At 43.8% G+C, this 17,073-nt stretch overlaps 1 protein-coding gene across 3 annotated transcripts in view; it reads right to left on the bottom strand.

The window, feature by feature from the left end:
- The window catches only part of LOC118396517 (fibulin-1), a 51,068-nt gene that overhangs the window by 17,616 nt on the left and 16,379 nt on the right, over positions 1-17,073 (bottom strand). Inside the window, exons 12-16 of one of the 3 annotated variants that reach the window (XM_035790774.2) lie at positions 14,321-14,440; positions 14,038-14,169; positions 13,642-13,765; positions 1,690-1,832; positions 859-996 (exon numbers count right to left, since the gene is read on the bottom strand). In XM_035790774.2, coding sequence (XP_035646667.1) covers positions 859-996; positions 1,690-1,832; positions 13,642-13,765; positions 14,038-14,169; positions 14,321-14,440 — 657 coding nt within the window. Of the gene's footprint in view, positions 1-858; positions 997-1,689; positions 1,836-4,703; positions 5,457-13,641; positions 13,766-14,037; positions 14,170-14,320; positions 14,441-17,073 lie in introns of those variants that run through there. The other 2 variants (XM_035790773.2, XM_035790775.2) reach the window with 2 other exon arrangements.

Below are 17,073 nucleotides of genomic sequence, written 5' to 3'. Positions count from 1 at the left end.
CATGGACAGACTTAGATCTGAGCCTTGATTGCCGCTAGTGTCCATGACTGTCTCAAGGCCTGTATAAGGACTGATATTAGTCATAGACATGTACACACGCACATGGAAAGATATTATGCACATCCAGACTGCTTGATGTGCAAAAGTATAAGGCCATCTCTGTACATCGTAGCCACAATAATCTGTCAGGGAGAAGAAGGGCTTTGTTGCTTAAGAGGAGTGAAAAAAACATGGCGGTCAATAAGTTCATTAAATGGTGCTTTCCCACAAGTGTGGGACAAACTGTCGCCAAATGTTTGGTGTTTGGTAAAGAAGAGAAAGCCGTCCTTCATTGGTCTCCGAGGACAACCCAAAGGACAGCTCTCTAGAGGGAGACATAAAGGGCCACAGAAGACGCTGACAGCTCCCAAATGCCACCAGAGTGCAAATGTTATTAGAAGTGCGTGTCAGATGTACTTATGTCACAGGAGCATCCTTATGATGGAGAATTTCATGCTTTTCAATCCAAGGCTTCTCTTTCTTCTCCTCCCCACTCTGCTCTCACATGGAGACACATATGCATTTGGTTAAAAAAAAAAAGAAGGGAAAAAAAGCCTTTTCGTAATGCGAAATTAGGTCAGAAAACCACTATTCTTTTGGGTCTCAGAGCAAATTAAATATCCATCCGTCCAGGCCTCGGGACTAGGGAGAACCCATAGTGGTCTCCTGCTATTGTTATTTGTCCCTAGTCATTTGAGGAGTTACTTATACCTTAATAACCAAGTCAAGCGACGTATGGCCTAGCTAGCTGCATCCCTTCGCTCCACTCACCCACGATCTGTTCCTAGCCACCTTCCCTCCTCCTTTCTTTCCACTCACCCACAATCATGCCATGCTCCTGTCGCTTGACGATGTCGAAGGAGTTCTGGACGTTTCCCTCCAGAATGTCGAAGACAATGTCAGAGCTGAGTTGGGGGGAGGAGTGCGCCGGCGACATGGTTCTCAGGAAAACGATCTCTGTTGGAAGAAGATAACAATTAGAGACAAAAGAGCTTTACAGAGCTTTAAACCCTCATAATCAGGCTGGGTTTGAAACAGCCAGGCTCGTGCCAACTTCTCCTCGGGGGAAGACAATTAAATGGGAGGCGGCTGAGCTCTGGGTTTATTGTGTGCAGAGGGGGTTATGACGGGGCAAATGGGTGTTCAGTGCTGTTGTTCAGTTGGAGGCCTGCAATTCCTAAACACCCCGATGAGGAGCTCATGAGAAACAACAAGGATTTAACTTCCCATGAAGTTGAGGATGAGTGTGTCTGAAACATGCACCACATGTAGGACCAAGTTTGTCTCGGTTTGTCTGTGTGTGATTACAGTGGTCAGTCAGTCAGATCCATCCTAAGGGACACTTAGTCATTGGTTTTGGGCTAGCGGCTAGCCAATACTTGATAGTGTTACCAGTACATTAACCTCATCCCCAGGCTTTGGATGAACACAGCTCAAATATATACTGAGTTTCGGAGGACATGTCTGGTGCACGACATTACAAGTACACTGTCAACAACACTCTTAAGCATTGGCTGATTTTGGGCAAGAGGTAACATAAAACTTGCAATATATTTTTTTATATAACATGCCGTGTGAAAAAAAAACAATGGGTCTGAAAAAAAGAAAGTTAGCTGTAATCCAAATAAGTGTCTGAGATTGCGCCCCTACCTTCTGGCTTGGTGAACTCCCTGAAGGTGGGCAGGGAGATGACGGTGTGGGAGATGGAGTGTACGGGGTCCAGGACACAGCCAATGTCGTTGGGCTGGCATGACTTCACACAGCGGATGGTGTCTGAGCGCTCAACCCTCGCCCTGCTAAGAGAAGAAAAACATGCACACACAGCCTCTGACCTTTAGGGGTGAGACTATAAAAAGCCTTTAGGCACCAACCGCCTTCAGTTCCTCCCCTGGTGGTCACAATGACAGGGCATCCTCTTCAAAGGGAGAAGTACAACCGCACAATCAAGAACTCAGCAGGGCCTGTGAAAAGACCGCTACACAAACACGATCTGTCCGACGACAGCGGGGGATGCTGGGTATAATGTTCGACATTAAAAAAAAAATAAAAATGGTACTGAATGTGGCTAGCAAGAATAATAAAACAATGACGGCCAAAGATCACATAACAGGCAGATTGTGCCTGCTGGAGGCTTTGGTAGACGTGGATGGTTCAGTTTCTGATATGGTTCAGTTTCTGATATGGTTCAGTTTCTGATGCACTGGTTGTGGGGGTTTTTTGTGGAGAGAAGAGGAGTGAAATATGAAATACTAAGAGGAGATGGGAGAATGATGCACGACCTGCTCGCGGGAAAATATTTTGGATTTGTTGAGCGTGTGTCCCCGGCTTCGTATCTGATAATCTCCTGAGGAGAATTTATGGGACGAGGGGGGTTCTAAAAGTCTCCTAAATTGTGAAGAACATGACTAGACAACTCCCAAGCGCTCCAAGCTGCTCTCATCCCATTATTTAAGACGGTTTATTTCACAGTCTAATCAGTGGCAGCTCAAGGGGAGACCCCGCTGAAACAAATGCCACCCACCAGCATACCTATAACTACAGGGCCGCTACGCTGCCAGGAACCTGTACTGGAATCTGAGAGGAACTGCTTCTTCACCACCAAGCACCAGGGACAGAGCCCCGTCTTTAAATCATCAAGGCCCTGGGGATGACGAGAGAGGTCCTGGTTACAAAACATATCAAAACAAATTCTGCAACTCAACGTCAGCTGTTATCTCCTCAGCTTGGTGGAGTGTAAGGATGTATCATGCTCTTCCCAATGAACTCAGCTTCTCTATGAACCTAGTCCAAACAGCCAAAATACCCTATATGCCGCTTAAATAGTCTTGTGTGGATGGGCTTCAAACAGAAGTTTATGCAATGTGCGTCACCCTGTAAGTAGCTGGCCAGTGCCTATATGATTTGGCTCTGGTTTCCAAGAGTAACATGTATAGATCCAGTCAACGTCCACCACTGCTCCAGTATAATATATAATGTAGCTACATAGTGGTTCATTATCTCTCCTCGTGGGACCTATAGGCAGCAGCTCAACCCCAGGCCAGAACCTGGCTCGGGTTGCACGGCTCCTTACATGGAGAGAGGGGAGAAGCCCCTGACAAAAAGTGAAGCCGCCACTGGGTAGGGGCTTGTAATTAGCAATTAGCGGCTGGGTCCAAGTTTTGCTTTGGTCCAGGCCAAAGCCACAAAATGTTCTCCAAGTTTATAATACTTCGGCCTGCAGCAGCGAGAGGAGAGAGCAGGCCCTGGAGGACAGGGCGAATGCTCTGCTCCGCTGGGCCACAGAGTAAATTGACGAGATTATAATGACCCAGGGTGAACTGCCCCTCGCCCAGAGCGGGGTACATCAAAGACAAGACAGCAAGTGGAGAAGAGTGCTAATTATGGCCTCTGTGTGTGTGTGTGTGTGTGTGTGTGTGTGTGTGTGTGTGTGTGTGTGTGTGTGTGTGTGTGTGTGTGTGTGTGTGTGTGTGTGTGTGTGTGTGTGTGTGTGTGTGTGTGTGTGTGTGTGTGTGTGTGTGTGAGTGTGTGTGTGTGTGCGCGGTGTGTGTGTGTGTGTGTGTGTGTGTGTGTGTGTGTGCGCAGTGTGTGTGTGTGTGTGTGTGTGCGTGCGTGGTGTTTGTGTGTGCGTGCGTGTGTGGTGTGTGTGTGTGTGTGTGGTGTGTGTGTGTGTGCGTGCCACAGGAAGGCCCTTGCGTCCCAGTCCTCTCATCTCTCTCTCCAGCTCACGTGGCCCGGAGAGACCCAGCCCTACAGAAAAACCCCAATACTTCAAGACCAGAAAGGAAAACAGACTGTTGGATGGGATGGAAGTCCTCTGGTCAAGCGCTGCAAAGTTTTCTGGGTAATTATTATTTATAGTCTGCTCATTGATAACGCCCCAACACAAATACAGCAGGGCATCAGTCATTCTCCGAGCGGTGATGTTGCTCCGCCACAAATTGTTCAGACCACCGGCCAGAACCCAGATCCCCATAACTCAGTGTCAGAGTAGAGAGGAAAACCTAGTGTTCTGTAGCTGTGTCCCGACCGCCATGTTTTTTTTATTTTAAGGATATCCCCAATAGAGAGGTGCATCCTTACTGCTCTGACAGGTCAGGAGGAACCTGGTACCCACACATGAATTTACAGTTATTTTAAGCCACAGCCCAGGCAGACTCTGACTAGTGGCCTAACGGCACGTCAGGCTATTTATACTGTGTGCTAGACATATTTCCTTGTCTTCCACGTCTGCATCCCATCACCTGTCACTTGCCCTGCCTTGTATTTGATTCACTGTGTGCTTGGTTTTATACACGCAGTATGCAGTAGAATCTATCTGTGCATTTCACATTATTCCTAAAATATAAATAGGCTGGTGCAGGATGTGAGACCGGTTTAGAAGTACGTACATCCAACAATTAACTGCTTCCACCAAATCAACCATGACTTGACAGTGCTAATACGCCATATAAAACATTGATAATCACCTACGGGAATATCACAGTTCTATTAAACAGATGTGCCACTGAAAATACGTTTTTACAAATCACATACTCTTGCCCCATACATTAACTGCATACTCAGGTTACAGGTCATAGTGCCCCCAGCTATGTAATTCTCCTATTCAAAATGAGATAGCTGATGCTGTCCACAAAACATACTGTATGTTAGAAAGTAGATCCGGATTGAACGTCTGATTCAATTTATTCAACAAGTCAACACTAAGATATTAGGACTACACCATGTAAATGATCATTCACAATGCTGTACGGTAATCAATAGGCATCCCCAGGCAACTACCTCAATATCCTGCCTTAGAGTGCCACCTAGTGGCCATTCAAACGCCATACCTCCAACAGAGGACATTACATTTGGCCTGTCTTGCTGGGGAATACATGGAATAAGCTATAGTAATCACAAAAACAAAACAGGAACAAAAACAATGAGACAAATGACAGCTATGCGGCTTTAGGTCTACTGTGTTAGTGTTTGCTTATCGTGGCAGTGTTTGCTCTTTTTTTGCTGTTGTCGTTACAGACCTATTTTTGTTGCTATGCTACTACTCTCTACTCTGGAACGGCATTATAGGGTGCTCCTGGACAACAAACACAAGGACTTTGGCTAGGTAGGTGCTGGTGGTGCCGTAATGCAGCAGTCTCATCTCCAGAGAGAGCTCAAAGTCCTGTGGCTCGGTGATGGGCTGCACCACAGACATCACACCACCAGAGGGTACTCTCTGAGCGCTGAAGAAGCTGCCCTCGTTGCCGCCGACGATGGCAATCTGGACGTGGTCTCCGGGCACGGTGTTGGACGGGCCCATGCGAAAGACGTTAGTTGGCACAGGGATGTTGGTGGGAAAGGTGAGGTGGTAGTAAGTTATTCTCAGAGGTGAGGCCAGGCACACGCTAGTCTGATTGCAAAGCAAGCGTTCACAACGACTGTAAGGAAAGACAAGGGCCAGGGACAGAACAAGACAAGACAAAGACGGACAGATAGAACAAACAGAGAAACAGAGAAAATAGAGAGGTATAAGTTTGATTTGCCGTGCATGGCATGCTGCTAGCTGGGTGGGGCTAGGTTGGTAGGGGCAAAGTCACATCAGAATCAGCAGCCTCATGTGTTTCTGTGGAACGGCAAGTGTCACTCTGCCCCCTGTAGGGTCATGCAAGAACATATCGAAGCAAAGTATTACATTTCGTCACTCAACTGCCTGCATTAACACGGAATATAACAGAACATGCTTTAACTGAATCCTAACTGATTGTGCATCAACATTGGGCATGCACAGCGTCCATACAGAGGTAGGAGTTGGAGATGGGGTTTAGGTTGTGTATACACTATAGAGCAGTGGCCATAAAATAACTGGTGCCTGATCCACACTATATCGATCCGACCATGCCGTGCTGGCTCTGATATTTTCATTTTCACATTATCCTTTCCATCCACATCCTGGATGTGTAACCAGGCCAGCCCAGTAATGCTTGTCTCGGCTCAGTAGAGTGAAAAGGCTTATGTTCTCTTGACCAACAAGGAGTTCTCTGAAATCATGAGAATTTAACTGAGAACTCCTTAACTGACAAGCTTGTGACGTTGGCCATACTAACGTACTGCATACTTCAACTGCATTTGACACAGTAAATCAAGTAAAGTTGAAATGACAAAGTAAAAAGATTTAGAGTTAAATTCACTCTACTGGATTTAACCCTGAACAGAGTGATATGCTCCCGGGAGTCAGTGTTGATAACTGGAGTTAATTGTGACTGAGTACTTTGAACTCCATTAACAGTAATCAGAGACAGGGAGTTAAAACTAGTGATGCAGAACAAAGCTTCTTGAAGCATTGAGGTTTTCCAGGCAATTCTGTCGAAAATAGGTTGTTTACTCAAAGCATTGATCAACACAGCGTACACTAGTGGCACCTGCTGGTCAAAATAATTTAGAGCACCTGAATTATTATAAATGACATCCCACACACTGTAGTGCATACACAGCATAACCTTTTTGTCTTCTACCAAACCAATACCGAACCAATCAGGTGGTTAAACTAGTGATGTTACATTTAAAAGGTTATGCTTTGTATGGACTACAGTGTGTGGGACGTCATCTATAATCACTTGGCTGCTCTAAATTCTTTTGACCAGCAGGTGCCACTAGTGATCAATAATAAACCTATTTTTGAGACAATTGGCTGGAAAACCTCAATACTTCAGAAAGCTTTGTTTCCCCATCACCTGATAAAACTATGGAGTTATCCACAAATGTGGGAGTTATTGTCATATTTCTCAGCATGCTCTGTTGCAGGTACATTTTTTGAATTGTTTGTTCCAATATCTGTGTTTTCACCATAATTATTTCTGATCCACACAATGTCATATGTAACATACATTTTCCTAAACTAATCTAATCTGTAAGTGGTTGGATTTATTGCAACTCTTACTGAGAAGGCTTCTCCAGTTTACTTTATGTAGGTAGTCTCTAACAACAGTGCTTTTCTCCCTGCTCTGACATGCATTCTGAATGCAAGCCAAATCAAATCAAGTGTTATTTGTCACATGCGCCGAAAACAACAGGTAGTAAAACGCTGTTGTGGGTGATGTAAAATTGCTGGACAATCCTCACTTTAAAATCTATACCAAGACAGATTGGATGTCATATTGCAAGCTACCTTTATATGACACATTAATATAACACCCTGAAATGAGCCCATGTAAACCTCCAAATAGTGTTGAGTTTGACGACACATGTGTTGAATTAACTCTAAATAACGCACTCTAGAATAATGAACACCCCTGCAGAGAGTTATAAAAGTAACTGATTTATTTTCAATTAATACTGTACAAAGTGAAACGCAATGGCGTAGAGTTAAATATGAACGTTAACTGAACGTTAATATGAACGTTTTACTCTTTTAGACTGGGACCAAATGTTGTATGTGGCAGAGTAAAAATGTCTTCAATTTCAGTTAACTTTACTCTGTTATTTAAACTGTGTATGTACTCATCGTCACATGCTATTTAGCACATACCGTTTAGTAAAAAGTATGCAGTATGACACGGCCGCAAAACAGTAGTAGCTCCTGACTGGCTGAGCAGGTGGGGCGGGGCCGAGTGTGGGTGGATTTTTCCAAATTCAACAGACATGCATCGCATTAACCAGCCTGATAATAACCAGCCTGATAATAGCTAAATTCCAATTAGATTAATTTATCTAAACTCTGAATAGATTAAGAATGGTGTTACAGGCCTATTCAGGTTGGTTATAGGCAGACTATCATATTCGACCTATACCGTAGCCCATGTAGCCCATCTAAAAAGGACTGAAGACAGAAACCAATCATTTGGTTTCATGTGAACATATTTATTAGTGAAACCAAAGTGCTGTAACACATATAAATGAAATTAAACAGCCTAGAACACACCCTAAAACGTTTTGTATGTTCAAATCAAAAGGCTATTGGACCGAAAAACGTGGACAGTCGTCGGGTGCATTGCAAATTCAGAACCGCTGGACAGCAACATAATATACTGAAGCACTGATCATTGGGGACGAGATCTGAATGACTGCTAAAGGCTTGAATAATTCAATAGGTAGCCTGGCCTACAAAAACAAAAAACAATCCAGACGTTCAAATCAAAAGGCCTGATTAACATGTCATCAGTACCGCAGCCACATCCCGAGTCCCCGGTGCCGACACATTCAGAAATAAAATAAAATGCAATTGTATTGGTCACATGCGTCAAATACAACAGGTACAAAGAACGCTTACTTTACAAGCCCTTAACCAACAATGCAGTTCAAGAAATAGAGTTTCACTAAATAAAATTAAAAACTAAAAACTTACAATAAAATTACAATAACGAGGCTATAAACAGGGGGTGCCGGTACCGAGTCAATGTGCGGGGGTACAGGTTAGTCGAGTTCATTTGTACATGTAGGTAGCGGGAAAGTGATAATTAATAGATAATAAACAGCGAATAGCAGCAGTGTAAAAACAAAGGGAGGGGGGTGTCAATATGTAAATAGTCCTGGTGGCCATTTGATTAATTGTTCAGAAGTAATATGGCTTGGGGGTACAAGCTGTTAAGCGGCCCTTTGTACCTAGACTTGGCGCTCTGGTACCGCTTGCCTTGCGGTAGCAGAGAGAACAGTCTATGACTTGGGTGACTGGAGTCTTTGACATTATTTTGGGCCCTTTGACACCGCCTAATATATAGGTCCAGGATGGCAGGAAGCTTGGACCCAGTGATGTACTGGGCCGTACGCACTACCCTCTGTAGCGCAGTACGGTCGGATGTCGAGCAGTTACCATACCACGCGGTGATGCAACCTGTCAGGATGCTCTCGATGGTGCAGCTGTGGAACTTTTTGAGGATCTGGGGACCCATGCAAAATCTTTTCAGCCACCGGAGTGCCCTCTTCACAACTGTCTTGGTGTGTTTGGACCATGATAGTTTGTTGGTGATGTGGACACCAAGGAACTTGAAACTCTCGACCCGCTCCATTACAGCCCCGTCGATGTTAATGGGGAACTGTTAGGCCCTCCATTTCCTGTAATCCAAAATGAGCTCCTTTGTCTTGCTCGCATTCAGGGAGAGGTTGTTGTCCTGGTACCACACTGCCAGTTCTCTGACCTCCTCCCTATAGGCTGTCTCATCGTTGTCGGTGATCAGGCCTACCACTGTTGTGTTGTCAGCAAACTTAAGGATTGTGTTGGAGTCGTGCTTGGCCACGCAGTTGTGGATGAACAGGGAGTACAGGAGGGGCCCCAGTGTTGAGGATCAGCGTGGCAGATGTGTTGTTGCTTACCCTTACCACCTGGAGGTGGCCCGTCAAGAAGTACAGGATCGAGTTGCAGAGTGAGGTGTTTAGTCCCAGGGTCTCTATCTAAGGTCTTTGAAAGCTAAGTCAACAAACAGGTCACTGACCATCTCGAATCCCACCGTACCTTCTCCGCTGTGCAATCTGGTTTCCGAGCCAGTCACGGGTGCACCTCAGCCACGCTCAAGGTCCTAAACGATATCATAACCGCCATCGATAAAAGACAGTACTGTGCAGCCGTCTTCATCGACCTTGCCAAGGCTTTCGATTCTGTCAATCACCATATTCTTATCGGCAGACTCAGTAGCCTCGGTTTTTCTAATAACTGCCTTGCCTGGTTCACCAACTACTTTGCAGACAGAGTTCAGTGTGTCAAATCAGAGGGCATGTTGTCCGGTCCTCTGGCAGTCTCTATGGGGGTGCCACAGGGTTCAATTCTTGGGCCGACTGTTTTCTATGTATATATCAATGATGTTGCTCTTGCTGCGGGCCATTCCCTGATCCACCTCTACGCAGACGACACCATTCTGTATACTTCCGGCCCTTCCTTGGACACTGTGCTATCTAACCTCCAAACGAGCTTCAACGCCATACAACACTCCTTCCGTGGCCTCCAACTGCTCTTAAACGCTAGTAAAACCAAATGCATGCTTTTCAACCGTTCGCTGCCTGCACCCGCACGCCCGACTAGCATCACCACCCTGGATGGTTCCGACCTAGAATATATCTATAAGTACCTAGGTGTCTGGCTAGACTGTAAACTCTGCTTCCAGACTCATATCAAACATCTCCAATCTAAAATCAAATCTAGAGTCGGCTTTCTATTCCGCAACAAAGCCTCCTTCACTCACGCTAAACTTACCCTAGTAAAACTGTCATCTACAAAATAGCTTCCAATACTCTACTCAGCAAACTGGATGCAGTTTATCACAGTGCCATCCGTTTTGTTACTTATACCACCCACAACTGCGACCTGTATGCTCTAGCCGGCTGGCCCTCGCTACACATTCGTCGCCAGACCCACTGGCTCCAGGTCATCTACAAGTCCATGCTAGGTAAAGCTCCGCCTTATCTCAGTTCACTGGTCACGATGGCAACACCCACCCTTAGCATGCGTTCCAGCAGGTGTATCTCACTGATCATCCCTAAAGCCAACACCTCATTTGGCCGCCTTTCGTTCCAGTTCTCTGCCGCCTGTGACTGGAACGAATTGCAAAAATCGCTGAAGTTGGAGACTTTTATCTCCCTCAACAACTTCAAACATCTGCTATCTGAGCAGCTAAACGATCGCTGCAGCTGTACATAGTCTATCAGTAAATAGCCCACCCTATTTACCTACCTCATCTCCATACTGTTTATATTTATTTACTTTTCTGCTCTTTTGCACACCAGTATCTCTACCTGTACATGACCACCTGATCATTTATCACTCCAGTGTTAATCTGCAAAATTGTAATTATTCGCCTACCTCCTCATGCCTTTTGCACACAATGTATATAGACTCTCTTTTTTTCTACTGTGTTATTGACTTGTTAATTGTTTACTCCATGTGTAACTCTGGGTTGTCTGTTCACACTGCTATGCTTTATCTTGGCCAGGTCGCAGTTGTAAATGAGAACTTGTTCTCAACTAGCCTACCTGGTTAAATAAAGGTCAAATAAAAAATAAAATAAATAAAAAGTGATGAGCTTTGTGAGCACATGGTGTTGAACGCTGAGCTGTATTCAATGAACAGCATTCTCACATAGGTGTTCCTTTTGTCCAGGTGGGAAAGGGCAGTGTGGAGTGCGATTGAGAGTGCATCATCTGTGGATCTATTGGGGTGGTATTCAAATTGGAGTCGGGATGATGGTCTTGATGTGAGCCATGACCAGCCTTTTAAAGCACTTCAAGGCTACTGACGTAAGTGGTAGTGGTAGTCATTTAGTCAGGTTACATTCACCTTCTTAGGCACAGGGACTATGGTGGTCTGCTTGAAACAGACCAGTATTACAGACTCAGTCAGGAAAAGGTTGAAAATGTCAGTGAAGACACTTGCCAGTTGGTCTGCGCATGCTCTGAGTACATGTCCTGGTAATCCATCTGGCCCCGCAGCCTTGTGAATGTTGACCTGCTCACATTGGCTATGGAGAGTGTGATAACACAGTCATCAGGAACAGCTGGTGCTCTCATGCATGCTTCAGTGTTGCTTGCCTCGAGGTGAGAAAAAAATGCATTCAGCTCATCTGCTAGGCTTGCATCACTGTGCAATCAGCGGCTGGGTTTACCTTTGTAGTCGGTAATAGTTTCCAAGCCCTACCACATCCGACGAGCGTCAGAACCAGGTTAGTAGGATTCCATCTTAGTCCTGTATTGATGCTTTGCCTGTTTGATGGTTAGTCTGAGGGCATATCGCAATTTATTCTAAGCGCCCGGATTAGTGTCCCGCTCCTTGAAAGCGGCAGTCCCAGCCTTTAGCTCAGCGCGGATGTTGCCTGTAATCTATGGCTTCTGGTTTGGATATGTACGTACGGTCACTGTGGGGACGACATCGTCGATGCACTTATTGATGAAGCCGGTGGCTGAGCTGGGATACTGCTCAATGCCAATGGATGAATCCCGGAACATAATCCAGTCTGTGCTAATCAAAACAGTCCTGTAGTGTAGCATCCGTGTCATCTGACCACTTCCGTATTGAGCGAGTCACTGGTACTTCCTGCTTTAGTTTTTGCTTGTCAGCAGGAATCAGGAGGATAGAATTATGGTCAGATTTCCCAAATTGAGGGCGAGGGAGAGCTTTGTATGCGTCTCTGTGTGTGGAGTAAAGGTGGTCTAGAGTTTTTTTCCCTCTGGTTGCACATGTGACATGCTGGTTGAAATTTGGTAAAACTGATTTAAGTTAGCCTGCATTAAAGTCCTTGGCCACTAGTAGCGCCACCTCTAGATGAGCATTTTCTTGTTTGCTTATGACCTTATACAGCTTGTTGAGTGTGGTCTTAGTGCCAGCATCTGTTTGTGGTAACAAATAGATGGCTATGAATAATATAGATGAAAACTCTCTTGGTAGATAGTGTAGTCTACAGCTTATCATGAGGTACTCTACTTCAGGTGAGGAATACCTCGAGACTTCTTAAATATTAGACATCTTGCACCAGCTATTATTGACAGATAGGCACACACCCCAACCCTCGTCTAATCAGAAGTAGCTGCTTTGTCCTCCCAATGCACGGAAAACCCAGCCAGCTCTATATTATCTGTGTCGTTGTTCAGCCACAACTCAGTGAAACATAAGATATTCCCATTTTTAATGTCCTGTTGGTAGGATAGTCTCGATCGTAGATCATCCAGTTTATTTTCCAGTGATTGCACGTTTGCCAATAGAACGGATGGTAGAAGTGGTTTACCCACTCGCCGACAAATTCTCACAAGGCACCCCGACCTCCACACTGTATTTCCGTCTTTTCTTCACGGGAATGGCGAGGATTAGGGCCTTGTCTCAGGGAAGCGGTATATCCTTAGAGTCGGATTCATTAAAGAAGAAATCTTCATCCAGGTCGAGGTGAGTAATCACTGTTCTGATATCTAGAAGCTATTTTCGGTCATAAGAGATGTTAGCAGCAACATTATGTACAAAATAACTTACAAAGAATGCGAAAAAACTAACAAAATAGTACAGTTGGTTAGGAGCCCCTAAAAAGGCAGCAAAATATGATTTAGTATTTAGTTTAAAAGCTCTGATGAAGGCCAAGAGAACAAAACAAATGTTCAATTAGGAAAAAGAAATCCACTTTAAAATAAGAAAAATACTTCTGTTTTCAAAGATGTTGCTTACAATGCAATACTCATGATAATTTTAAAGAAAACAAAAACTACTTTTCCTACGTTTGAACACCACCGCAGAAGCTTCATTATTCGGCACCTTCCCAATTTTGTAGCCAAGTTTTGTTGTCTGGCTACTTCAAGAGAACTACGGCCTATCACTCGCAGCCCACCTCTTCCAATGCATTGTGGAAAAGAGTGCATTGAATTTTACTGGACGAAGAGCCAAAATTAGTATAACATCCTGGCATTTAAACCATACTCGATTTTTAAAAAAATTCAATACTATAACTCATCCAATTTTCGCACACTGAGAATGCATCATGCGTGATTGCTTTGTTCCCGCTATAAGTTGATTTCGGTAGCACATCCCCATATCTAATTGATCAGCTATTGTCAAAGCCAAAATGAGCCTACTTTTTAGGACGCAAGTACGGGTATGTGAACTTAAAACAGATATATACCCCCATTATTTGAGAAAGAGACCTCAGGTAAGTAGGTACTCACATCTCCCCTGCTTGGCGGTAGTTGGTCGGACACTCGAATGACAGGCATCTGAATCCACCCTGCACGTTGAAGCAGCTCTCTGTCACAGAGCATGTGTGTGTTCCTGTCACACACTCATCAACATCTGGACAGGAAGAGAAACAAATAAACTCAGAACCACAAAAATGGAAAATCATTTATATCAAATATATAACCCTGGGTTCAAACCTTGAATGTGTTAGACCGCTAATCTAAAGCCTAGGCATTAGCTCAGAGAGCTAGCATACATTTTCAGGTCTCAGGTGAGGTTACTCATGTACCCCGAATCATCACTGTTACAATATGTCTTCTGATCTGAAGTATGACCATGACCCCATGCTGTGGACTCCTGCACCCCCCTGAGGAGTGAGGCCTTACCCTGGCAGCTGCGTTCATTGGGAGCCAGGGTGTAGCCGGTGGCGGGGCAGGTGCAGTAGAAACTCCCAGGGGTGTTGTTGCAGCGGTAAGAGCAGATGTGACCCCCGGTGGGCAGGGCACACTCATCAATGTCTGGAAAGGTCAGAGGTTAAAGATCAGAGGTCAAACATGGTGGATGTAAAGGGTACAGGAAGTAAAGATAAGAAATACCTCAGTTATGGGGCTCCTGATTGGGTTTGACAGTAGGCTATGGCTCATCAGATACCGTTTTAGCATCTCCTACCTTCACAGTTGATGCCATCTATGTCACTGAGCTGGTAGCCACGGCGACAGTAGCACTGGTAGGAGCCATACACGTTGGCACACTCTTGACTGCAGGGGCTGCTCTCGCATTCATTTAGATCTACACCCAACAATGTAACTCAGTTAGAGATAACACTAGTGACACAATGTATCTGATGATTTATGCATATGTACAGTCGCTAGTGAAAGTCTACCCACACTCCTTACACAGACTTCACATTTGCTGCCTTAAAAGGGAATTAATTTGATTATTTTGCTTCTGATCTACACAACCTACTCCAAAATAAAGAAATTACGATGTCTTAATTGCGTATGCCTTCACACCCCAGAGTTAATAGTTGGTGGAAGCATGTTTGGCAGCCATTATAGTTGTGAATAATTTTGAATACGATTGTACTAACTTTGCACAACTCTTAGGGCAACATGTACCAATTGTTTTTGTCAAAATTGCACAAGCTTGGGGTCATTGATGGGCAGCAATATTCAAATCTTGTCTCTGATTTTCAAGCAAATATATGTCAGGATTGAGACTGGACCACTCAGGAACACTCAACACCTCTTGGAAAGCCATTATGGTGTGCCTCTGGCATACACTTTCTTGTAATTGTCCTGCTGAAAAATACAACTTTATCAAATGGTTCGGTTTTCAGAAGACTGAGATGGGTTTTCCTCTAACTTTATATTAGGCTTTGCTCCTTTCATATTTATTTTGATCCTGACAAACTCAATAGTCCCTGCTGGTGACAAGCATACCCATAACAAAATGCTGCTACAGCAATACTTGAAAATACACGGTTTCACTCTCTGTTTTGCTGTATTGGATTTGACCCAAGCCTGTAGTTTTTAATTTAGGCAAAAAAAGTGTATTTATTCGCTGTGTTGTCTTGCAGTATTACTAAACAGCCTTGTTGAAAACATCATTGAGGATTTGGAGTGGATTTTTTAACACAGACTTAATTATTTTCACTTTGTCACACAGGCCAGTAATGTGGAGTGAATGCAATGTTGTTGATCTGTATCTTCAAGTATTGTGGCGGCAGCATTATTTATGGGTATGATCGTCACTGGCAGGGACTGGTGATTTTGTCAGGAACAAAAGAAATATGAACGAAGCAAAGGCCAGATAAAAACCCTGACTCAGTCTTCTGAATACATAACCCTGGGATAGAGTTGAATTTTTCCACAAATGTTAATTCCAAAGACACACCATAATGGATTTCCAATAGGTGTTGAGTGTTCCTGAGTGGTCCAGTCTTAGTCCAGACATAAATCTGCTTGAAAATGAGAGAAAAGGTTTGAATATTGTGTTTCCACAGAGTATTAACTCTGGGGTGTGAAGATATATGCAATCAAGACATCTTTGTGATGTATTTGTTATTCATTTGGAAAATGTTCAGAAAAAGTTATTGCACTTCGAAAATGTGAAGTATGTTGTGTACACCGATAGACAATGTGAAGTATGTTGTGTACACCGATAGACAATGTGAAGTATGTTGTGTACACCGATAGACAATGTGAAGTATGTTGTGTACACCGATAGACAATGTGAAGTATGTTGTATACACCGATAGAAAATGTGAAGTATGTTGTATACACCGATAGACAATGTGAAGTATGTTGTATACACCGATAGAAAATGTGAAGTATGTTGTATACACCGATAGACAATGTGAAGTATGTTGTATACACCGATAGAAAATGTGAAGTATGTTGTATACACCGATAGACAATGTGAAGTATGTTGTGTACACCGATAGACAATGTGAAGTATGTTGTATACACCGATAGAAAATGTGAAGTATGTTGTATACACCGATAGACAATGTGAAGTATGTTGTATACACCGATAGAAAATGTGAAGTATGTTGTATACACCGATAGACAATGTGAAGTATGTTGTATATAACCAATAGAAAATGTGAAGTATGTTGTGTACACCGATAGACAATGTGAAGTATATTGTATACACCGATAGACAATGTGAAGTATGTTGTATACACCAATAGAAAATCTATCAATTTTGGAATTTTATTTTAAGACAGCAAAATGTGAAAACTGTGAGTGTAAACTTTCTCTAGGCCCACGCTGATCGTGTCCCCGCTTCTAAATATCTGGATGAGTTAGTTAATTAAGAAGTTAAGAAATAAAATGCTATTTATTTATAGGAATATGGCATGCCTTTTTGTTAAATAACAGAAAACAAATCATTCAGTCGACAGTATAGATCATGGTGATATCGGCTATATGAACGCAGCTGCCACTGTATTGAAGACATTGGGCATAGTTTATCATGGCGCACTATGCTTTATTAAGGGCGACAAGTTCAGTACACCTCACTGCCTTCGGTCTCAGAAAGTAGGCTGGGCCTCAGAGGTCTCGTAGATCGATGCATTGCACTCTTTCTGTTTATACAGCCCTCTTACACAAACTTCTGCCGTACTTACTTCATTGTTAACCTACAGACGTACGAGCTACCAGACCCGGTCTCAGGGATGGCTACCTTTGGAGATCCCTTCCATTTCCACTAAATCATGTAAATCTGCTTTTAGTTTTTTCGCACCTTACTTGTGGAATAATCTCAAAACTCTCTAAAATGTGATGTTTTAGTGCCTCCAGATTTCCATATCTTTACAGTTCCGGTACAATAATGGGGTATACGGTATTACCAGCAGTGCACACAGGAGGTGCTATTTCCTTCCAAGTGTTAAAATAAATGCTGACAAATGCTAACAA

The sequence above is a fragment of the Oncorhynchus keta genome, chromosome 17, assembly GCF_023373465.1.
Source record: "Oncorhynchus keta strain PuntledgeMale-10-30-2019 chromosome 17, Oket_V2, whole genome shotgun sequence".
In the NCBI taxonomy this organism is placed as follows: domain Eukaryota; kingdom Metazoa; phylum Chordata; class Actinopteri; order Salmoniformes; family Salmonidae; genus Oncorhynchus; species Oncorhynchus keta.
This window is presented reverse-complemented; position numbering and strand designations above follow the sequence as displayed.